The 25,734-nt window shown below is 40.3% G+C and overlaps 2 protein-coding genes across 2 annotated transcripts in view; one reads left to right on the top strand and one right to left on the bottom strand.

Annotated features, from left to right (window-relative positions):
* Nucleotides 1-25,734, bottom strand: part of NKAIN3 (sodium/potassium transporting ATPase interacting 3) — a 338,790-nt gene that overhangs the window by 241,308 nt on the left and 71,748 nt on the right.
* The window catches only part of LOC148225462 (uncharacterized), an 88,461-nt gene continuing 71,028 nt past the window's right edge, over nucleotides 8,302-25,734 (top strand). The window contains exon 1 of the mRNA XM_088154731.1: nucleotides 8,302-10,097. Coding sequence (XP_088010857.1) covers nucleotides 8,302-10,097 — 1,796 coding nt within the window. The remainder of the gene's footprint in view (nucleotides 10,098-25,734) is intronic.

Raw genomic sequence — 25,734 nt, 5'->3', positions numbered from 1 at the left:
GTCAATTCAAGAGCATGAAACTTGAAAGTCTCTCTTTAGAACAATGTCATAGATGCTTGTTAAAGGAAAACTTGCAAGCAACAACCATCCTGCTTATCTGCATCTCATTAAACATTTTAAATGGCAGGGACAGGTCAATCATCTATAGCTGAAATTTATTCAAATTAGAAATACCTATTCTGTAATTTCAGCAACCAGAAGCATGCACTTTACAGAAATAAAAGCCATTTTGTCCTGCTTTGCAACTCACACTGCATACTTGCATTTCCTTTAAGGGTGCTATTCCCAGCCACGAACTCTGCTCTCCAGAAAGGATCAGAGACAGCATGAAAAGTATGAAGTCTGAAACTATTATGACAAGGTATCAAGTATCATGTTAATATGCAGTGTCTATCCCAGATTAATTTTAATGCACGAGCCCTTGGGTCACATCAACATCACAGAGTTTTCTGGGTCACCAAATTAAAAGGCATGGCATCATCTCCTTTTGACACAGAAGCAGTTCATTAAAAATATTTGCAGAGATATAGGAAAGTAATCTTGGTCAGGCACATGCTTTGAAAATTCTTCTTCAAGTTATGCTGGCTTGAGTAGAGACTCAGAGACAAGGTCTTCTGGGAATAAAAGTCATATTTGAAAATTAAACTAGATTAAAGTTCTCAGCTGGACTTTGTTCTCAGAGGTGAAGTACATTCTGAGAATGTATAAATTCCTGGTACATCCTGTACAGACCATAAAATGCTCATTTTTTGATGAGTTTCTGAACCTACTGTACCTCTGACTTATCATGAGAACAACGGCGGTGGTCATTCAAGAATGAATACATTTTCTCTCCAAACAGTGCTCTACTCAAAGTGTCAATTTTGATGAATAGTCTTATCAAGTAATGACACAGTCAAAAAATTGAAATAACTCTAACATCACATGGTGTTTGTCATTAAGAAAACCAGTTGTACTTTCTTGAGCATCACATTCATTTGCTTCTATTTGTGAGCAGAGCTACATAAAAGTATTGGAGTTTCTTGCATTATCTAAGCAAATTACTCGCCAACGATAAGCAAAAAGGTTATATGTTGCAGAAAACATTCATTCACTCCTTTTCATAGAAATTGTTTCAAATATTTTTGAATGATAATATTTTGAAGATAATTAGAGCTCAAGGCACTGCTACTGTCAGTCTTCACAATACTCACCAACAACATTAGCAGAAAAAAAAATGAGATTCTAGTGTCAAGTTACCTGAATACAAAAAATATTGTAGCTGATTTAAAAGAAAAAAACAACAAAACCTAGGCAAATAGTGATTTCAAGTACAAGACTATGGAGAGGATGATCACAGACATCCATCAGATACCTTCCAGAATCTTTACTGTATCTGAATGGAGACTATACTTGCGCATTAAGCTGTTGCACTCTTGCCTCTCACATGTCAGCAATGGCAAACTCAAAGACTCATTACAGAGCTCTGAAGCTGGCCAGAGTCTGTAGAGAAGCTCGCCTTGTATGTGTCTGACACATCAAAAAGATGGCAGAAAATGTTACTGAAATATTTATGTAACTATAATGATGTTTGAGAACATTAGTCAGCTCATACCAATCTCGTGGTTTTGTCATTCTGTTTTACTTTTCTACACCCTTTGCTTGTTCCTTTTCTGTCAGTGTCCTTATTTATACTAGTCTATAGGTGTATTCTTATAATTTTAACTTTGGACACCTTTAAATGTGGCAGGGGAAAGAAAAGTGTAGGTACATCAGAAATTATAACTGCCTACTTAAATTTTTTTTAAAATGTCTTTTATTATCCATTTTTTGAAAGACAGGTTGATATGGCATCTGAAGCCACAGATATTCCACACAAAGTCATTGCCAGTATAAGTTGTGCTGCCAGTACCTTCAAACTGAGGGTTACATGGCAAGAGAGACATTGTCCATTCTTCTTGCATCCATTTCTGTTGTGCTCTGTTCTTAAGAAGAATCCTGAACAGCATTTAAGTTTGCACATGCACTTCATTTGGTGAAAGCACTAAGTACATCTCAAAGTACCTGTTTGTCCTTTGACAAATATTACTTTCATTGTTCTTATGATCAAGCTCTAAACATTTGTGGTAGTTTTTTTTGCCTAGTTTCACTAGTTTCACTCTTCTTCCCATAGCTGGCACCTATGAGTAGACAGAATAGTCTAGCAGTCACCTAGATAGGACTCATTAATTTTGCTGACGATAAACTACAGTCATCCACACCACATTTGTAATACATCATCTAATTAGTGATATGTAGAAGATCCCAAGGGATAAAGCATTTTCCTACATTCTTCACAGCTCTTCTCTGGCTACTGTTTGTCCTTCTCTCTCCCAAAAAAGAAATCTGTTCTACCAGATGCTGAAACAGCCCACACACCTTCAGAGAACACTAATACTCAATATCTCTGAGCTTGTATGACACAACAGCTTACTAGCACAATGATAGCAGGATAATATTGCAGCACGTTGCAGTCTCCGTGCAATGCTACTGCATTCAATCACATTTTTAAATTTATAAAAATAAAAACCAAATAATAAAAGTACCTTATCAACTATTTATTTACAAATTATGGCGTCAGACCTGAAACAGAATTTTAAAAATTCTTGGATGCTTGGACAGTTGGATACAATTCTCAGCTATGACCTTCTTCTCATTAATCCCTTTCACTGACTGAGGACCATCTCCAAATGGATTTGTAAGTATATACCCATTTTCCCCTGGGAATTCTTTTCTGTAGTCACACTTCTCTGAAGACTAACCATGAAAATTAATGACAATATCACATTCCTCTCCCAAGGCAACCAGCTGACCCCTAGCTCACTCTAGAAACACAAATATCCCATGGGAATGGTTAGGCAGAGATACCTCCTAGCTGAACCACGAACAGAACATGCAGATTTCAAACAGAACAGAACAGATTTCACTGGTGGGTAACTCAACTAATAAACATTTCTCTGAGTGGCTTGCAAGGCAGTGTTCAGGCCTCAGCCTGACACACTGAGAATGATCCAATGCCAGCATATGAGCAAGAGAAAGAACCATCCAAGTTGCTCAATACTAGCTGTGGAGAGAGAATCTTAGCTAGAGTAACACTCAAAGTTTCAGGTAATAATGATCCTAGGATTAGTGCTGCATTGATGTAAGATATAGAAAAAAATCAGAAAAATTAATCAACCTTCTGCAAAATCGTAGATGAAAATATGCAAGAATGAACTTAGAAATGGTTAGAAAAGAGTTGTGCTAGTTAGTTATGGTGCAGCTTGTCTCTGCATCCATATAAATTCCTGCCTTGAACCTCTTCCAAACACAGGTGCAGGGATAGTAACTGAAGTTTTGAAAACTACATTCATAGTTTTTGCCTGAAGTATTGGAGGTCAGTACCTCTAAACCTGGTCTTCCTAATTCAACCAATATTCCCAGCCAGGTTAGAGCAATGAAGATAAAATTATTTTTCGGCTAGAATGATTTGTCTTTGCTACTAATAGGATAAACATGTATATTGTCACAGTCAGTAAGACTGAGATACAAGAATGCTTATGCTCTTTTGGCTAAGAGTCAGCTTAAGGCTTGGAGATAGATAACATAAGTCTGCCAGGAAGGAAGAAGCCTTATGACCTGGCTGAGGACTTTTTAGGTAAATGGTTGTTGGGAAAGGAGAAGAGGAAGAAGCAGCAGGCATTTGGTGGAATATAAAGGGTAACTGAAGTAACCTCTGTGAAGATCTCTGTCCCTCCTTTAGCAGACACCTCATTCACCCATTAACTGAAGGTAATGGTAACACTAGCTGACAATCTGACTTTTCAGGGTTCCTGATTAGATAAAGTGGTCTGTCTGCTTTGCTGCACCATAAGCACTGTGCCTAATTTCCCTCTATTTAGAGGCAGGTCTGTCCTTTATTATCTGATAAAGGAAATAATTCTGATTTCCAGGATTGCACTGTTGTCATACAGCAGAGTCTATGAATCCATCAGCCAGAAATGATGCTCTACTCAAACGTAATTTGTGCAAATATGTGGGAACAGGATGAAGTTGTGTCATTAAATAGTCCTATCAGCATCACATGACACCATCCAGCCATGCACTCTGCAATGAAATAATAACCTCAGAATTACTTTGTGCATTGGAAATGCTACCTCTTAAGTCATAGGCAGTTCACTACTGCCAAGAGTCCAAAACTGTGTACACAGGTTTTTCACTTCATTTACTTGCTTCCAGCAAAACACTCCTGCAAAGGCACGAAGTAGGCTGTATTCAGTTACAACATGAATAATTTCAAATATTTAGCACGTTTCCAGATTGATTTAAGTAGTTATTTTCAGGTTCCCTAGTTTGTAAGCTCTGAGACTGAGATCTCTCACTTTTTCCACAAATGTATGATTGCAGCCTAAAGAGAAAACCTTCTCTCCAAAGACTTTTAATAGATTGTCAGAAACTCAATAGTGAATTGTGCTTTATATGTACATTTAACAGTCTGCCAGACTGGGTCTTGATAAAGAAATGTGGAGGAGGAGGAGGGGATGTAAGAAAGAAAAGAAAAAGAAAGAAGAAAGAGTGCCAAGGTACTGCATTCTTAGTTCAAAGGTGAATAGAGGTTCAAAACTAATCAAACTGTCAGACAGAAAGTCCTTTCTTTTAAAGGCAACAAAAAGCATTATCTTTCCTTTTACATAATTGGTTTGTTGTTAGCTTTTCTGTCACCATGGAGACTACCATTGCTGCTGCTGCTGCTGATTTTTCTAACTGGTCAGTACATGTTTGTATCATCACCTAATACCCAGCTGACACTCCGATAGAGAAATTTATATTTATTATGAATTATTGTCAATCTAGAAAAATAAATTAATTTGATTTTCTTGTGTTGATGTTTTCTATTGTTGCTTACTTTATATTGTATACAAATTCCAATGAATTCACTTTCCTTAATCTCTCTCAAACACAAACTCCAAGGCTGATACAAGTATAATGAAGGGACTGCTGCTTTCACTGCAGGTGATCCCACCTGTTTTTATTTTTATCTTCCATTTATCAAATCCTATAGAAAAAAATACAATTATTTAATGTGGTCAGCTGAGAATATGATGTCTGAATCCCTTCCTCAAAGTAGTACAGACAAGACACTAAATCCCACTGAACCTGCATTCAGGTTCTTCCTGGTAAGAGCAGAGAGTAATGTAATATCTGATGTTCTCTAACAAACACTGTCCAATGTACTTACAGCTATATTTAAAAATCAGAAATAGATATTTATTTTCAGGTAGCAACATTTAGACAGTTATTTATAAAATACTAACACAGTCTCAGTGTTAGTTTGTTGAAAAGTATCTTTTCAACACCAGCAACATGACAGTTTCTGATTTTTCTTTTGGAACAGCCTCAACATAGAAAATAGTGGCTTTCTTAAAAATTTATGGCCATTCAAAAATGTAAAATAGCTTCTGGAGCATCACTTTTCATAAAGTAATAGTACTGTGTTTTTCATAGTACTGGTTTCTTCACAAGAGGAAAAAAGTACAGACCTTCTCTGAAAAATTATAATGAGAGCCTAAATTATTTGGAAGTAGAGAAAGAAAAGTTTTTAAATTTCCTTTCTCAGACTCCCCCAAATGAAATTAAAAGAGCAGATACTACATGGTCTCCTTTGGTTACCTTTTCAGATACCCAATCCTGGTATCTTTGCTGAAACTAACTTTCCCTATAGTAGCAAATAATGTTTTTCAGCTTTCCTAGAAACACAGGATTGGCCACTGTAACATGGATGACTCTTGACATGACTCATGTTGCTCACATTTTTATCATCTCTTGTCTGGACCACAGCAGTGAGACACAGATGGACATACCACCCCCAATGTTTAGCAATTGCCAACTGGTAAAGATCACTACAACACATCTCCTCTGCAGAATATGTTACTATGAGCTAATCAAGCTCTTTTCTTGTTGTCTGCTACTGATTTCTGTGAAATTGCAAATCAGGTGCAAGGTCTTGTCTAATCTCTTCAAGTTTAAGAAGTTGTAACACTGCAAGATGACAATTGTGCTTAATGACAGAATCTGTGGTGCTACAAGAGAAGGCTGGGGAGACAAAATTGACTAGACTGAGAATGTGGTTTGGAATTTGGGCAAGAACTTTCTGAATAGCTACAAAAATTCACAGGTCTTGCTAATTTCTCTTCCTAGAACAGAGGTTACTGCTTTGATATCAACTTGTCTGACATTTAGACAATGTTCCTTTTAAGGAACCTAGTTAAAAAACAGAACTAGCAAGCTTCAATCACCATAGACAGTGAAATGACTGAAATATACTGCTGTCCCCTTGCTTCATTAGCTGAGGATAAATGATCCACTGAGGAAATATACAACAAACATTAGCCATGTTGGCTACTGAAGAGAGCTCAGATGTTTGTTATGGGCAAAACTCACACAGAGTGCTGACCACTCAGCCCAAAGAAAAATGCCTAATTTCTCTGCTGAGAAACCACAGAACAAAAACTTCGATTAACACAGTGGAATAATGGAAACAATGTTCTTGCTTAACCAGGACTTTGAATAGGGAGATGCATTTTACTACCCATAGAATGTAACTTTTTCATGAACAACAGCACAGAATATCAGCCACTACACTGCACAAATCTAACCCTGTGGCTTCTTATACTGGTAAAATTTTGTAGTGTGGACCAAAAAAAAAGTGCTGATCAATGCTACAAAAAACATCATCCCTCTCCCCAGGCTATTTCTGCTTTCAGTCTTAGCATACACATTCTGGGTCTACAACTCCAAATCTCCCTCCTCCTGGGCAAGTACCACTGATTTATTTCAGATCCAATGATAAAATACTTGCTGCACAGTTATGCAGCTTAAACAGAAGGGCACACCTCAGTCTTCCCGGTGTATCCCTTCAAAAAAAAAAACGTTATCAGAAGGGCTATCATCAGTCTAAACAACACCCTAGAACCTGCACAGGTTACTCATCTGAAAAGTGGCTGAAAACTCATCAGCTTGATTGAATCTATATCTCACCACTGAGCAGCCTAGAATGACTTGTACAGATAGATTCCCCCTTACAGATAACCCACAACAGTCCCTCTCAAAATAATGCAGTTCCTTAATGTCCACAGATCTTCACCACACTTTCTAGAGATCCTTCATTGGCCCCTGCTGTCAGAAAAATACTGGAGGACCTAACTTGACCCAAAACTTTACCCAGAACAGAAAAAGTCGTTACATTTACAAGCAGCACAGTGAACTCTCCTTTCTCCCCCTTCAAACAGACTCTTTCCCAACAGTATTCTAATCTGCAGTCAAGCACTGTGCCATGGTGAAACTGTAATGTAAGCCTTTTACATGCAAAAGTAATACAATATTGAGAATAGGCTGAACCTCCCAGCTGAAGTCAACAGATAATTAAAAGAGCATTCCTGAATAGACATATTTGCTGTTTTGCTCTAGATATTGTCTCTTATACATGTAAAGAGTAAAGCTAGTTTTGAAGTCATTAACTTGTCTTGGGGTGACTGTATGATGCCTACATCCCCAAATAGTCTGTTCTGTTCATGTTGAATATTAAATTCTGCAACTTTAAGACTGGTTCCAGGAGTGAAGGGGGGAAGAAGAAGTGCAGAGTTTGTTATCAGAGACTGCACGGGCTCCCCCGCATTCCTGCTCACAGACTGTGTTGTCTGCGGTGGACAGCGAGAGAGAGCTCTCCTTTGCTCTTGGTTAGTTTTCTGGCTAGCTGAGGCAGAGAGGCCTCCTGGATTGTTTTTTTTTTCCTTTTTTCTTTTCTCCTGGAACTGTTTGAACCTGCTCTGGACTGAAAACCCAGAAGAGCACCGGGAGCTCACACCTGTGTCCCACCAGGCCTGGCCTGGGCTGTGATATTTCCCAGCACCAGAGGGACTGAGAGCAGACTGAGTGAGCCGGGCAGCCACGGAAAGAGCTCTGGTGAATCTGTGATCTCTTCGGAACGGCAAAAGGTTTTGCTGTTTGGTATTGTTCATTTTTGTGCTGGGAGGTGTGTTGCCTGTTGAATAAACAGTTTTTCTTTTTTTCCACTTCTCTCCGAGGAAATTTTTTTTCCCCGAGCCGACTGGGGGAGAAATTGCTTGGATCTTTTCCTTTTTTACCTAGAGGGACCTCATTCAGAGGTTTCCTCCCAAATTTGCCCTAAACTAGGACAAATACTTTTTGGTGCCCAACGCATAGCTCGAGAAAGTGGAAAAAAAACCTGTTCTGATTGAATTTTGGTTATACTTACTCTCTACTAGGGTAAAGCAGTCAGTAACCATGCTGTTTGAATTCATAATGTCTGTCATGTCTGTCGGGGTGAAGGCTTTTATGGGTCTCCAGTCTCTAGGCTTTTTTGAGGTTTTAATACCTTTCTGGTCTCTAGGCTTCTTTTCTTATCCGGAGATGGCTCCAGTAGTGTCCCTAACATGCAGTTTTTTCAGTAGAGGAGCAGGAATTAGAACAGCTATTGTGCTGGGCTCAGTGATAATGATTTATAGAAAGTTTATAACGCTACTGGAGTTTGTTCAAGGTATTTATGGTTTATGGTTTCTTCGTCCTACCCTGCATCCCAGTTCCAATAGCATGTTTTGGGGGTTCATTAGTAGTTGTACCCAGTTTGTTAGAGGAGGAGCAGGGGATGAGGCTTTTCAGCCTTTCCTTTCCTTCTTCTCCCTTGAATCTGTTGAGTCATTTTTTGAGAACGTTCAGTTTCCCCTGAATGTCATGGATACCTTCCTGGTATTTAATCTGGTAAGCTTCCTCTACACAGTCTGCAGCCTCTCTAGAATGAGGGCTGAGATGTCCAGAGGAGCTGATGGGACCCCTGACCCAGGAGTAGGCCCAGGCATGGAAAATTCTGAGTGGTGTGGGGAATGGGAGAGAATGGGTAGAACCCTGAAGAAATTTTCTGATCCCCCAGCCTGGGAATTTTCATGTGAACAAATTCAGAACCCAGACGAGGTGGGGAAATATCTGGAAGAGAAGTGTCATGATGATTCTAAGGAGAAAAAGATCATTGCAATAAGCTGGGCCCTGGCATATGCTTATCGCACACTGCTAAATACTGTAGGGCAGCAGAGAGAGGCAGGGGGGCAGGGAGATAAATCAGCCAATATCCCAGTCACTCAGGCTGTAGCTAAACCAGACAGTAAACCTAAGCCACTGGCAGCTCCTGCAGGAAGGAAGCACACCAGCAAAACTGATCGGCCAGTGAACGATGATGATCCAGGGGAAGGACCCCCAAGGCAGGCTTCCAATACAAAATCAGAAGTCAGAGCAACTGGCACAGGATCAGAAGCCAATATTAAGTCCCTATCTCTGAAAGACCTTCGTGGCCTGAGAAAGGATTACACCCGACAACCTGATGAGTCTATAATTAGTTGGTTGGTCCGTCTCTGGGATGCTGCAGGCGAGGCTACAATTCTGGATGGCACTGAAGCCAGGCATTTGGGATCCCTGTCACATGATCCCGTTATTGACCAAGGAATTATGAGGGGGGCTAACCCTCAGAGTCTCTGGGCACGGGTCCTGGACAGTGTAGCACAAAGATATCTGTGTGCAGACGATCTCTATATGCAGCAAACCCAATGGAAGACCATAGAACAAGGGATTCAACGCTTGAGAGAAATGGCAGTGGCAGAGATTGTCTTTTCAGATGACCTAACAACTAAGAATCCAGTCTTGGTACCATGTACATCCGTGATGTGGCGAAAACTTGTACAACTTGGGCCACAAGAATACGCTTCTGCTTTAGCATTAATGAAGGGGGATGACAGGGAGGAGATCGTGCTTGATATGGTGAAGAAGCTCCAAGCATATGCAGATGCCGTGCATGGCCCAACACATGCCAGAATCACAGCTGTGGAAACTCGTCTACAGAAATTAGAAGATAGGATAGAGGAGAATCATAAGAAACTCAGGGAAGAAATTAAAGAGGGCTTTCTCCAAATTTTGGCTGTACAGATCAAAAGTTCTGGCCCCAAACATAAACGTTCCCCAGATGGGGACAGAAGACCCTTCTCACGAGCTGAACTGTGGTCTTTCCTGCATGATTCTGGAGAAAACATGAAGAAGTGGGATGGAAAACCTACTACTGCTCTGGTAAAACGGGTGCTTGAATTGCAGGACAGCAAGATGCAGGGGGAGTTCCACTAAAAGGGAAGCAGCTCCAGTTGCCCGTAGCCAAACTGCCAGGTACAATGATGATGATGACGATGACATGTCCGATCCCCTTGAAGGAACCTCCAAGACATATGCTCAGGAAAAGAAGAATAACCAGGCTTAGAGAGGCCCTGCCTCTAGCCAGGTAGAGGCTAGGGAAAACCGTGTTTTTTGGACTGTGTGGGTTCGTTGGCCTGGCACATCTGAACCACAAAAATATAAGGCTTTAGTCGACACTGGTTTGCAGTGCACACTAATCCCATCAAGACATGTGGGGACAGAATCTGTTTCTATTGCTGGTATGACAGGGGGATCACAGGATTTTACTTTGGTGGAAGCGGAGGTGAGCCTGACTAGAAATGAATGGAAGAAACACCCTATTGTGACTGGCCCAGGGGCCCCACACATTTTGGGCATAAACTTCCTCCAAAATGGGTATTTCAGAGATCCAAAGGGACTCAGGTGGGCTTTTGGAATAGCTGCTGTAGAGGCAGAGGGCATTAAGCGATTGAACATTTTGCCTGGGCCATCAGAAAACCCATCTGCAGTGAGACTCCTGAGGATGAAAGAGCAACAGGTCCCAGTTGCTACCTCCACAGTGCACCACTGGCAGTACTGGATGAATCGAGATGCCGTGATCCCCATCCACAAGATGATCCGTGAGCTGGAGATCCAAGGGGCGGTCAGTAAGGCCCACTCACCCTTCAACAGCCCCATCTGGCCTGTGCGTAAATCTGAAGGAGAATGGAGATTAACCGTGGACTATCGTGCATTGAATTAAATGACTCCACCACTGAGTGCTGCTGTGCCGGACATGCTGGAACTGCAGTACGAGCTGGAGTCCAAGGCAGCAAAGTGGTTCGCCACCATTGACATCGCCAATGCATTTTTCTCCATTCCTCTGGCAGCAGAATGCAGGTCTCAGTTTGCTTTCACCTGCAGGGGCATGCAGTACACCTGGAACCAACTGCCCCAGGGGTGGAAACACAGTCCCACCATCTGTCATGGACTGATCCAGGCTACACTGGAGAAGGGTGAGGCTCCAGAACATTTGCAGTACATCAATGATATCATTGTGTGGGGAAACACAGCAGCATAAGTATTTGAGAAAGGAGAGAAAATCACCCAGATTCTCCTGGAAGCTGGTTTTGCCATCATGAAAAGCAAAGTCAAAGGACCTGCCCAAGAGATCCAGTTCCTGGGAGTAAAGCAGCAAGATGGACAGCACCAGATTCCCACTGAGATCATCAATAAGATCACCGCAATGTCTCCTCTGACTAGTAAGAAGGAAACACAAGCTTTCCTAGGTGCCATAGGTTTTTGGAGAATGCACATTCCTGAGTACAGCCAGATTATGTGCCCTCTTTACTTAGTCACCTGTAAGAAGAATGATTTCCACTGGGGCCCTGAGCAGCAGCAAGCTTTTACCCAGATCAAGCAGGAGATCGCTCATGTGGTAGCCCTTGGTCCAGTCAGAACAGGACCAGAGGTGAAGAACGTGCTCTACTCTGCAGCCAGGAACCATGGTCTGTCCTGGAGCCTGTGGCAGAAGGTGCCCGGGGAGACTCAAGGGCGACCTCTGGGATTCTGGAGCCGAAGTTTCAGAGGGTCTGAGGCCAACTACACTCCAACAGAGAAGGAGATCTTGGCCACCTATGAAGGAGTTCAAGCTGCCTCAGAGGTGATTGGCACGGAAACACAACTCCTCCTGGCACCCCGACTACCAGTGCTGGGCTGGATGTTCAAAGCAAAGGTTCCTTCTTCTCACCATGCCACTGATAGCACATGGAGCAAGTGGACTGCCCTCATCACACAGCACGCCTGTATTGGTAAACTGAATCGCCCTGGGAGTTTGGAGATAATTACCAACTGGCCCGAAGGTGAAAACTTTGGTCTCACCGATGAAGAGGAACAGGAACAGGTGACCCGGGCCGAAGAAGCCCCACCATATAACCAACTGCCAGCAGATGAAACATGCTATGCTCTTTTCACCGATGGTTCCTGTCACATCATGGGGATGAACAGAAGTGGAAAGCAGTCGTATGGAGCCCCACACGACAGGCTGCACAAGCTACCAAAGGAGAAGATGGACTCAAAGGTGTTCAGCTGGCCCTGGACATTGCTGAAAGAGAGAAGTGGCCAAAACTCTACCTTTACACTGATTCATAGATGGTAGCCAATGCTCTGTGGGGTTGGCTGGAAAGGTAGAAAAAAGCTGACTGGCAACGTAGGGGAAAACCAATCTGGGCTGCTGATGAGTGGAAAGACATTGCCACCTGGGTAGAGAGGCTACCTCTGAAAGTCCGTCACGTAGATGCCCATGTCCCCAAAAGTAGAGCTAATGAGGAGCATCAAAACAACAAGCAGGTAGATCAGGCAGCACAGATAGAGGTGCCGCAGATAGATTTAGACTGGCAGCACAAAGGAGAGTTGTTTCTGGCTCGATGGACCCACGATGCCTCAGGTCATCAGGGCAGAGACACCACCTATAAGTGGGCATGAGATCGAGGGGTGGATCTAACCATGGACAGTATTTCTCAAGTTATCCATGACTGTGAGACGTGTGCTGCCATCAAACAGGCCAAGCAGGTCAAGCCCCTCTGGTATGGGGGACGATGGTCCAAATATAAGTATTTGGAGGCCTGGCAGATTGACTACATCACACTGCCCCAGACATGTCAAGGCAAGCGCTATGTACTCACCATGGTAGAAGCCACCACTGGATGGCTGGAGACCTACCCTGTGCCTCATGCCACTGCTCAGAACACCATCTTGGGCCTTGAAAAACAAGTTTTGTGGAGGCATGGTACCCCCGAGAAAACTGAGTCAGACAACAGGACTCATTTCAAGAATAACCTTATAAACACCTGGACTAGGGAACATGGCATTGAGTGGGTGTACCATATCCCCTACCATACACCAGCTGCAGGTAAAGTGGAGAGGTACAATGGACTGTTAAAAACCACTTTGAAAGCATTGGGTGGGGGATCTTTTAAGAACTGGGAGCAGCATTTAGAAAACGCCAACCAGCTAGTTAACACCCCAGGTTCCAGAAACCGAGCAGGCCCTGCCCAGTCTGAGTCCTTGTACACAGTAGACAAAGTCCCAGTGGTGCATGCCAGAGGTTTGTTAGGGAAGAGAGTCTGGATCAATTCTGCCTCAAGTACAGACAAACCCAGTCATGGGATTGTCTTTGCTCAAGGACCAGGTGGCACGTGGTGGATAATTCAGAAGGATGGGACAACACGATGTGTACCTCAGGGAGATCTAATTGATGGGTGAGAACCATATATAAATATTACTATCGAATATCACTGTCATTGTCTGTCTATAGCTGTATCTTGTATACATATATATATATATATATGATGCATGTGTTTATAGAATAAGAGTATGTATCAGATATGGTATTAAGCTGACAAGATGGGGATAAGGGGTGGAATGTCTTGGGGTGACTGTATGACGCCTATATCCCCAAATAGTCTGTTCTGTTAGTGTTGAATATTAAATTCTGCAACTTTAAGACTGGTTCCAGGAGTGAAGCGGGGGGGAAGAAGAAGTGCAGAGTTTGTTATCAGAGACTGCACGGGCTCCCCCACATTCCTGCTCACAGACTGTGTTGTCTGCGGTGGACAGCGAGAGAGAGCTCTCCTTTGCTCTTGGTTAGTTTTCTGGCTAGCTGAGGCAGAGAAGCCCCCTGGATTGTTCTTTTTTTCCTTTTTTCTTTTCTCCTGGAACTGTTCTAACCTGCTCTGGACTGAAAACCCAGAAGAGCACCAGGAGCTCACACCTGTGTCCCACCAGGCCTGGGCTGTGACATTTCCCAGCACCAGAGGGAATGAGAACAGACTGAGTGAGCCGGGCAGCCATGGAAAGAGCTCTGGTGAATCTGTGAATGGCGAGAGGTTTTGCTGTTTGATATTGTTCATTTTTGTGCTGGGAGGTGTGTTGCCTGTTGAATAAACAGTTTTTCTTTTTTTCCACTTCTCTCCGAGGAAATCTTTTTTCCCCGAGCCGACTGGGGGAGAAACTGCTTAGATCTTTTCCTTTTTTTCCTAGAGGGACCTCTTCAGAGGTGTCCTCCCAAATTTGCCCTAAACTAGGACATTGGTTAACCCGTATTTCCACTAAGCTTAAGCACTCTTATAAACAGACTAGCACCTTAAAATTGTGTGAATCTATCAGATGGATATTGCCTGCAACTTTTCAGTGTCTTTGTTTATTCTTGGGCTCACCATTCTCACCTTCAATGCCCTCCATCAGGTCCTCTAGCTGAGGAAGATCGAGGCAAATCTGTTTACTATGCTAATATTTTAGCCAAAGACATACTTTAGATTAAAAACTAAATATGTTGGATTTTGATGATCACTTAGAAACAGAAATCTACTGAGCTGGATGTGGTATCTCGGCCTATTAAAAATCCAGCTCCAAGAATATTTCTGGCATTTTTTTAACTGTAAGTGCTTTCAGGAGAGTAATTGTCCATTATTGAAGTAGATTATACAGACAAAAGATGCACTCAGAAGAGAAGAAATTCTATATGTACAACCACAGACAAGCTGTATACACTTTAGTTCTGTAATTAGAGACAGCCGAGTCCTGATGATACTTTCAGGCCTTTCAAGTAAGATTCAGTTAGTTCATGAATCATGGTAAAGTTACCAACAAATATTCGTGTTTTAGTAGCATTGAGTTTTTATTTTTCTGCAGCTGGAGTCTTCAATTCCACAAGACACAAGATCATCAGCCCAATGAAGGAAATACAAATTTCTGATCATATTCATCAATTCATCATTCTTTCAGCCCTGCTTAATTAGTCTTAAATCCATGCTTCTAAGTGAAACAGTCCAAATCTCAAACTGAAATATTTCCAGTTATAACAAGACTCTAGACTAAGGAAAAACTTTATGTTGGTTTCTGTCTAGAGACAAATACACTGTGCAGGTATCAGTCTCCCAGACCTAAGACATGTAATTGAGACCTCATCACACTTTTCAGTCTTTCAGCTCAGCTTCTTTTTATGCAAGTATTAAACAAAAATAATTGCAGAGGTTTTAACCTATGAGAGAGCCTTTTTTCTACTCTTAGTGCCATAACTATTTGAACTTCCTCCACAACATTTAAACTATATTAAAGATGAATATCACATTGTCCTCAACATCCCAAATCAAGTAAATAACCCATAAGAGATAGTTTATAATCATATTTAAAAGTCTTCTTCCCTGCACTAATCGCATTCTAAAACATTAAACCTGATTTTTTTTTAATCTGATTTACTTCTTATGGCGTACTATAGGTTTCTTTTTTACACTTTGCTGGCTGAATTAAGATTTGTGAAATGCTAGTATATACTTCTTAAGGTATTTTTGTGGCTTAACTGACAGTTATTATTTTTACTCCTCCTTTGCATCACTCCTGGCTCTTTTCCTAATTCAGAAAGATTGAAATATCAACATTCTAACGAGAAATTATTGCCATAATCAGCATGCACATTTGAGACTATTCAGTTATATGTGCATAACTAAGCAATACATATTAAGCTAGAGGAGACCTCTGGAACTACCTTCATTTATCTACAGGTATTTGTGAATGCAGCAAGACCAGTCATTGAATTCAGGCAGACATATGCAACTCAAAGCTCAGGAATAAAAAAGTCCTGTCCAACAGGTCTTTACAGACCATGCTGCTGGCAAAGTTAAATACTTCTCTCAAAGCTGATGGCTGAAAAGACAATAAAGGCTTCACTTTTAAAAAGCAACAGAGAAATGTCAAAACAAAGACAGGAATAAGAGTATCAGAGGGTTTTCCTAACAGCTGTATGAAAAGTTTAAAGACCAGCTGGTTCCTTTCTGAAACTCAAATCTAACTGCCTGAGTGCAGAGCTTATCCTGACTCTGTTTCAACTCATTTAATTTCCAGCCACCATTACTGCTGTCTGGAGTCCTGGGACAGCTCCCAGAGAAAGAAGGAAAGTTTTACACCAGCACTGGTGACTCCTTCATCCTTTACAAAGCTGGCACAGAAAATTGAGGTGTGACTTCTCCCAGGAGCACACCTGCAGCTAAACAAAACTCAGCCCTAATGTCACCTTGGCAGTGGAAGCCTGATGCCATTCACATAATATAATAACATCAGTTATTATAGATGTCTCATTCCTCTCATGAAGCACTGCCATGACATATACATGGAGAAAGGAGATTTTATAAAACCTGGATTTGTGGTACAGTTGCACATCAGCTCCATTATCCTGAGGACTGGATCCCAGTCATACAGTATCACCATAACTGGGATTTTGGAAAGTGAGGCCAATGTTTCCTGCATGGTGGAACAGAACATTCTTATTAAAGGTCTGATCTTAAACCAACAGAAAGACTTCCATTGACTTCAGTGCATTTTCCATCACACTTTTCATAATCCCACCAACTGTGCAATACAGTTTTGAGAAATACATGAAGTAAATATATATTACATGTAATATCCTTGAAAATTCAAAATCTCTTTCTTGTTCATCTTGCTCAGATGTCTTCTAGAACAGTCTCCCCAGCTCTCAAGCTGAGAACTTTGAGGATGTGCCTGCAGTCCAGAGCTGGCCTTCCCAAAACTGTAGGATTTGACATTTCCACTTTCTTGGACACAGAGTGAATTAAAACTCTTATCCAGGCAATGGTGACAGTTCCATGACAGCTACACATAAGAGTCAGACTGAGAAAATCTAAACACAAAATCTGAACATAAGAAAAAAAAAAAAAACAAAAAAACAACAACACATGGATGCATAATTTCAATAGGCTAATTCTACATTTCAATTCACATTCCTGATACCTTATACATGCAATGTGTCACTCAGATGAAGGGAACTCAGGGAGAGACTAATCACTCATTCAGACAAAAAACACAGACAGGGCTGGAAGGTGCACAAGAAAGAAGCCTGTCATGTCTTTCATTCACAGGTCTTCAGTACTTCATCTTCTCTGTTAGATTTTCTAGCAGAGAAAATCTTTGTATCATTCTTTTGCTTTTCTCTTTGCATAATGTGTAGCATTAGATCAAAGGAAAATTGAAAAAAAAACCCAGGCCAAATATAATATTCAGGCCAATCATATCTCTACAAGCTAGCAAAACTGAATAGGAATTGACCTGTCCTTATTAATTTTGATTTCATATAAACACTGTAAAATTCATTTGAAATATTACTTTATTAATTGTTGGCTTTGCATATTCCAGAGTGGATTCAGCATATTTTATATTCTAATTGTAGTTGAGATAAAGAGTGATTGGATTAGATACAATTTACGTGTAATTGAAATTAATGAATTTGCTAATGAAACATTTATAGGTGACCTTTCCCTGAATTAATAAAAAAAACCACTTCTGTTTTGTTTAAAATATCTTTGATATTTACAGTCTGAGGTTAGATTTAAATTATGCCTTTACATTAAAAAAGGCTAAATAGACATCTGTTATTCCAGTAGATTGGCAAAAAAAATCAGCCATATTGCAGTTTTCTCCTGCCAGACATACTTAGTATTTCTTGTCAGGTATACAAGTGCCATTCCCAAAAGTTAAAAGTCTTACATAAAATCATTAATGAACTTGTTTGTATGTGAATAATTTATTCTCATCTTGGTCCACCCACCAATTCTAGTGACATTTGGATGTGATCTAGTCTCAGGCATGTTGCCATTAATATTAAAGCAATGTGAAACTAGGACACAGGCCTGCGCTGCATTAATGATATTCTTATCAAACTGAAGTACGTTACCATTGTCAGAATTAGCAATGCAGAAATGCTAATGTGATTCTCCATGGGTTACAGCTGCATATTCCACTCTGCTAGAACTCGGGTGTTATGATGACTACTATGAAACCCTGGTTGCAAAATACTGACCTAGCAACTTTGTAAACTTTGAAATAACCAGCATACTTATCTCTACCTAGCCAGATGTGAAACTATATTAAACTGAAATCAGATAGGAAAATGCATTAAAACTCTCTCAATGTATTTTAAAGTGTTGAGATGACATAAAATGATAGCATTTATTGAAGTCAGAATCCTGGATGTTTTACTCATGCGATTAGCCCGATGCTGTTTGATGGACCACTTTTTTGAGAAAGGTGAAAGACATTTGGCCTTTAAGAGCTCCTCTTTCCCTTCTCCTGCTGCCAACAGTTTTACCTTACCTGGAGTGTATCAATGAGGACTAGCATCTGTGAGATTCACAAAATTAATCAATCTTCTGCTTACCTGTGCATGGGTAAAAATCTGTTCTGGAGTGCTGCACAGTTTTGAGCATGGTAGTTCAGGAAAGATGTGGACATACCAAAAGGTATTAAGAAGCAACAGCAAGAATGATCAAATCTAGAAAACTTGATCAAAAGAATGAGGAAAATCAGGACTCAGATCAGTCTGAGGAGAGGCAGAATTGAATAACATTGTTCAAATATACCAAGGGCAATCATAACAAGAAAGGTGATGTTTTAATCTCTCTAGTTGCTCTGAATATGGAAAGAGAAGTGATGTCTTAAAAAGCATCAGGGGCCAAGCAGAAACAAGTTAAGGGGAAAATACAAATTTCCAGTGACAAGCACAGTCAAACAATGATGCAGACTTCATGACAGCTTTGTAGAATTACCACCTTCGGATATTTCCAGAGCACACTAAGCAAATACCTATCAAGAAGAGAGTAAGCATACTTGGTCTTGTATCATACCCAACAGAGAGAGTGGATGGAGCCTTCAAATCCCTTCTTGTCTTATTTATGATTCCAGAGACTCACATGGGATTCTCTCTAAAATCCAAGTCTCTATAGCAGTCATTTCAAAGGCCAACAATTTGCTTTCCTACAAAGCAGATGAAACTAGCAGTGACATTATCTCCAACACATGCATATCCCAATTCACATTGGGGTACACATTATACTCAGGATTAGAGCATTAGGGCATATTTGATACTCCCAAGGTTTTACCAAAGCAAATATTCCTCTACCATTAGCTTTATAACAGTTAGATTTCAGAGAATGCATGACAAATAGAAAGGCAAACAAAGAAGTGACAGCTTTATGCACAGAAGTAAAAACAAACAATAAAGTCTGTGCCCTGCCAAATATGCTTTCTAGAGGAGTTAATGTTTACTAGTTTAGGAGGCTTCATCAGAGGGTTAGACGGATTTAACTCTTGGCAAAACATTCGGTGACAAACATTTTGCCAGCTGTAAGTTATAAAAGAGCTAAGACATATGAATATGAAAGCAAGAAGGGCCATTTTAAACCCTCTGAGTATCCATTTATATACCTCCTGCAGTGTTTATCTCTTCATTTTCTTCTTTTATGCCTTTAATGTGTAGATAATCACTGGTCCAAATATCTCTAAATACAGTGCACTTTAAAACTGCACATTATCTTTATAATAGGGGATCTCAGATAAACAATTCTTGGCTGGTCCCTAGAGATATAGAGCTCACTACAAAGAGTGAAATCTAAAGCAGCGGAAGCAAAACAACAAAGAAAACATTAAAGTCACCATTTAGATTTACAGTAGCAAAAGTTATGCACTGCAGATTGACAAGTGAATAAAAAAAATGAGGAAGACGTCAGCACATGTTCTGCAATAATTTTTTCCTTATATTTTGTGGCTGGGGCTTGCATTTTTACTTCAGCACAAGGAAACAAGTTAGTAAATGGGAGCTTCTACCCTACTTGCCCATTTCCTTGTTTTATTTCTTCTAAGAGATTCCTTTCACCATGACACGGGAGTTCCCACTTATAAAGATGAAGCTATAGCTCTGCCCACTTCCTCCCTCTGTCTGTCTTTCCCCCAGAGCAGATAGAGCAGAAGGCAGAACAAAGAAACCTGGCTTAGGGGAAAACTGAGATCCGCATGCAGAACCATGACAAAATGTATTCTGACACATAACAGAAACTAGACTTTTTGAAACTCCTCAGAGGAAAAAAAAAAGTATTCTATTCAAACACAGGCATTAACTGAGAGGGAAGACATCCAGATTTTGCAGCACCCTAGACCAACAGTGTAGGAACATGGCAAGTCTGTGACCCCAGGCAGGGTTACTGATACTTCTCAAGTCCTCCAGCTCCAGAGTTGCACCATCAGTAAGCTGGGAGCCCTGAGACAGTTGTCACAGGGGCTGGGGATGGGATTTGGAGCCTCCTGCTCCAGAGACAGAGTTGAATCTACAAAAGCCCTCTTTGGAGCTCAGGCTCTCACAGATTCCCACCTTCCCAGATCAGGAAGCAGACTAGAGGCTTAAAATTAGAGGCAATGCATCTAGGACAGCTTCCTGGAAATTAGAAAACGCAGAAGATTCACACTTGCATTTTACAGAAAGTTTGTAAATGCAAGTAAATAATTAGGCTTCAATAAACTGGTGCCTTTGAAGACAAGACTTGGTCAAGGAGTTCCTGCCCATGTCTAAGCATGGTTAACCATTCCAGTAGGAAATAAGTGATCACTTGAAGATTCAGCCACTTGCTCACTATCAAAATACAAATGAAATCACAAACATAGCACTTTTCCAGTATTACCTTCTCTAGCTGCACAGACACACTGCAGCAGTCACAGGACAGACAGAATAGCAAAAGCTAAGAAAATTAGGATATGGCAGAGTGTTTATTTCTAGATTTCAGCTGCTAATCAATAGTTTTTACTGCATCATTATTATGCTGAGACAATACAATAATAACAGTATTAAGAAGCATTCCATCTGTATTCCCTGTGTTTGAACAGGTATTGACAGCCTGAATAATGCACAAGAGTCCTCTTTCCCCTCTCTTTGTAAACCCATTGCTTGGAAATTTTGCATCCATCAGTGTTGCCATGGTGACAGCCCCGTGAGTCCATCCATGACCTCCCAAGACACTTGGCACCTACCCATAATTCTGCAAAATCCACATCAAAGAGAACTAAAACCAATTACCATATGAATTTGTAATTATTATTTTAGTAATTTAATATATATTGGGACATACATGTGGCCTAAGGGACTGAGCACAGACAGTCAGATGAAGAGATTGAATCCTGCTCTTGGGTTGGCTGACTAGTTGGGCAAATTTGAGTTTCACAGGTGCTGAACACAGAACTCACCATGACTTCATGAGGAACTCTAAATGCTCCACACTCCTAAAATCCTCCACACTCTTCTGTCCTTAACTCTCCAGTCTTTCCAAATAGTCACTTTCACAAATAATTTTGTGGTTTCTATTAAAAATTAACTACACAATTGCACAGTATTATTTTTACCCCTAATAAAGTGCAGATTGTATACCAATATAATCCACGTTTTTATTATTTTTCAGAGAAGCATAATGTTCCCAGTAAGAAATTATTTCTTTACCAATACTGAACCTTTAAAAAGAAAATGAGAAAGCTTGGAAACTTCTTTTGCAAGGCACAGATAATTCCATTCCTAATTACTGTACCTCTGCCTAATGAATCCTTACTTCATTAAGTCTGTTCCGGGGCTAATGCATATCTGAAAGGATAAACTCTGCTGGATTTTTCTGCCTATGTAAAGTATCCTGGATTTCAGCTGAGCTAAACTGATAAAGTGATAGTATTGTATCTTTCTAGGTGATTTTTAAAAGACAGGATTTACAAAGGTAGGGAATAAAACAGATATTGGAGATAAATGAAACCATGACTGAAAATAAGAGGCACACTCATTCAGCCAGGTTGTAGGTAAGCTGTGGGCAAGCCTTTCCTGAGCTCCTTAAGAGTTGTTAAGGATGCTATATTAATGTTCCTTAACATAAGGATTTATATATATATGTATTAAACATCTGGATAATGAAGATAAAATATGAATGAAGGGCCATATTCTTCATTATTCATGTCCATGCCATGTGTTTTAACGAAAACAAGTTTATTACTATTGTTTATAAATTCAACCTGTCGAGATTACCTGAACTAAGTCAGCTCCACAGTCACACTTAGATCTTCCTGTTTCCTCAGACGTGAAATACTGCAACCAATGAAAATAGTGAATTTCCTGAAACACATTCTATCTTCTTTCTCCTGCACAGCTGCAGGGATCTGCAATGGTCCCTCACCAAGACAGCACACCACGCTGTGCAAAAGGCATGGCCAGGTGCAGCTCTGTATGCAGCTATGCAACTCAAAACATCACACCCTCCCACTTGTATGCCAGAGGACCAGTTCTGCAGTTATAGAAATCCCTCTAGGTCAAGGGGAAGACTCCAGGACTTGTGCCCCAGAAGATTCCTGTCCACCTCCCACCAGCAGTGCAATGTAGCATCTCAGGTTACAGAGGGACAGAATCACAGACTGCCCAAGGGCCACAGTGGCTCCTAAGATGAATGTGAATGGTAAGAGGAACCATTTCACAGGATCTGAATCCAATTACTTTCTTTAATAAAGACAGACTTGTGAGCTATTTCTACCACTGACTGTTGTTTAATCATCATGGAGTTAATTAGGTCAAACCAATAATCAATCCACCACCATCCTCCCTGCTAACACCAACAGTCTGTGGTTTCCTGTGGAATGCAATAGACATGATTTGAAACAAAGGAAATTCACTGCATTAGGAAGGAATATTGCAGTGACTCAGAAGGGGTTAAGGTGTAGTACAGGTGCGTTGAGAGAAAGTTTCAACATGAGTTAATACTAACCACATCTCTAAACATCCTTGCCTAATTTCCTGATAGTATTCCTGCTGTCACTCAGAAGGATCATGCACTTAGCATGAGCTGTCCAGACTTAAGAACTGGTATAGCACAAGACTCAGGTAAATTACTTTTAAATTTAAGTGAGAGGTGAAAGGATTTAAATTCAAAATCCATATTCAATTCTCCATTACCCTGGTGTAAATGTACAATAACACTGGCAGAAAAGTTATTTCAGACTCATACTTGCTTAACTGTGATAAGAATCCAGTCTTGTCATTTGAATTCAGTTAAAGCTAGATATGGAGCTGTGTGCTTTTTTTTTGTTACTAACGGATTAAACTATGTCAGGCTTTTTTACAATGTATTGCCGTTTCAGATTGCCAACTTAGAATATGATATAAAAACATTCAGTGTCTCTCCAGTGCTCTTTCATTTTAATTCAAAATACATTCATTACTCACACCAAAAGTTTAATTCAAGTCCCTGGAATGCAAAGGAGTTTCTGACATCACGTATGTAAGGCTTAGCTGCAACAAGATATAATAGAAATAAGAAAGCTGTCCACTGTAATAAATGAGAAAGGCAAGGAAGCTAGGACTCCTCTCACCAGTTAGGATCAGAACCTGCAGAAAAGTATAATCACTTCACTGGGGGCCCAGCCTGCTCCCTACTGTGCTGCAGGTGTTCCATTAGTGTCACACCAAAAGTGCAACAAGAACCCAGAAGCACAATATGGTGCAATCCAACAGACATATCTGCCATTTATTCTGAAGCAAATGGGTTAAAAACTCTTCATATCCAGGAACGCCACTACTCTTCTCAGAAACAAAACATATAAATGAGGAAAGCAGCAACCCACCATGTCCTTCTGCCTGATGTTATGCATTATTTGCCAAAGCATCAGTCTATTCAGATAGAATTGGGAACTGTGATCATACTATTCAATTTTGTTCATTTCTACTGAGTGCAACACTCATTCAGCTCCTTCCTTTTCCTCTTCTGTATTTCTCCTCTGGCTCTACAACCTCTTTACAGTTTTCAAGCTGGGGAACCCCTGCATAGGTCTTTAATGCAAACATAACTTACCTACTATGCCTTACCTGTTACACCAAGAAAATAACACCAATGAATAAGAAATTTTTGACAACTAACTTGAAAATATTTCATGGTATATCATTACCAAAGATAGATGCATGTTTCCCATTTATTTCTAATCTAACACTATAAAGATTATAAGCACACATGAATAATAATAAAGCCCAAATAGGAACAGTATTATAAAAAAAATTGGCCTACACCATTCACCTTGACAAACAGATGCAGTATTTTGACAACAAGTCACCCTGGGCTTTTTCCTCAGTATCCACCCAAGTTTCATGCTGACCTATTAATTTTAATCACTGCTGGACTCCATTTAACGGTTCAATGAATATTATAAATGGGTGCTTTTCTTTGCATAATCAAGAGGTTAAATAAGCAGCATAACTTTTTTTAACTTAATATACTAAAATGTTTCTGCAAATGCTATAAGTGTTTCAACACTTCCTTTATTAAAAAAACTTTATCTAAATTATTTTTAAACTGAGCTTCACGCCTTTGAACAGATTTCTGAATATATTACCTGCTGCCGACCATGCCAGATCTCAATTCACTTTCACTGTTCAAGATGCATATCCTTAATAAGAATAAAGAGCCTAATCCTGTGAGATACTGAGAGACTAAGCTCTTCTTTTTCAGCCTCTTACCAGCATACTCAAATTGCACTCTCTTTGGAGCCATTCATTCTTTTCAGGGATCAGGTTCTGTTTCCTGAAAGTCTGATGGGTTTAGGACTATAATTAATCCTACAGTTCATTGAGTGCTAAAATCTACACTGCTTCATAACGCCTACTGCAAAGAAAAAAAATAATTTACTTCAGCCAACCAATTTCATGGGCTTCTAGAAAAAAAAGTGTATTTATAATGAATATTCTTAATTAATACTTTCTGCATTCAGACAGATCATACATATTTCTTTTCCACCTGAACAACTATGATTCCTCCACATTCACCCTTAGCTGGAAGTCAGAGAGAAATCATAAAACTCATAGCAGAAAGATACAGAAACAAAACTATTACAAGAGCCAAATAAGAAGAATAAAATGAAGTGAACTGAACTTTACCATCAAAATCATGGTAAAAAAGGCCATTTCTTGGCCACTTGAAAGTTAAGAAGGGGATGAACAGCTAATTACAGTAAAGCTGCTCAGAACCAGATGCTCAGGTTCTCATCATGAAAACTACAAACCCAGAAATTTTAACTTATCGAGTTGATCAAGCACTTCCTCATTGTTAAGATGGCCAAACCTCTTTAAAAGCTCCACAGTTTTCCATGCTCCTAAATAAATGGTAGGTAATCTGGAAATCATAAAATCATCAATTTAAGGGGAGTGTCTTTGTGCCTCCAGCCTCCCTTTTGTGAAGCTTTGATTCAACTGGAATTTTGCTAACAGCCAGGAGCCAAGATCCATCCAATGCATGAATACCCAACTTTGCCAGCCTCAGCTCTCTGATCTCACAGCAGCAGCCCCCAAGTGAGGGACTGAATGCTGAACACTCCAAGAGGCAGCCCTGAGGATCCTAAACAATTAAAAAAACCTCCATATCAGCGGGACCAGACTGAAATTTAACTGAGATACCATTCCTGACTATTCAAAGGTAAAAGTTAGGTATTTTGTGATTTGCAAAGGGTTATAATTAGGTAAAATTCAGCCTGTAGAAATTCCTTGAATGGTTGTCTTGAAGACCAAGGAGCTCCTCACAGGCAGAGTGGACACAGAAAAAACAGGGATGGGAGTTGAAGAGTGCAGAATCACAGACTTGTTTCCACATGTAAGAACTAGATTCTGAATTTCATAGAAACTGGATG

The sequence above is a fragment of the Sturnus vulgaris genome, chromosome 1, assembly GCF_052056855.1.
Source record: "Sturnus vulgaris isolate bStuVul1 chromosome 1, bStuVul1.hap1, whole genome shotgun sequence".
Lineage (NCBI taxonomy): Eukaryota > Metazoa > Chordata > Aves > Passeriformes > Sturnidae > Sturnus > Sturnus vulgaris.
Note: the sequence above shows the minus strand (reverse complement) of the source record. Positions and strands in the feature narration are given on the sequence as shown.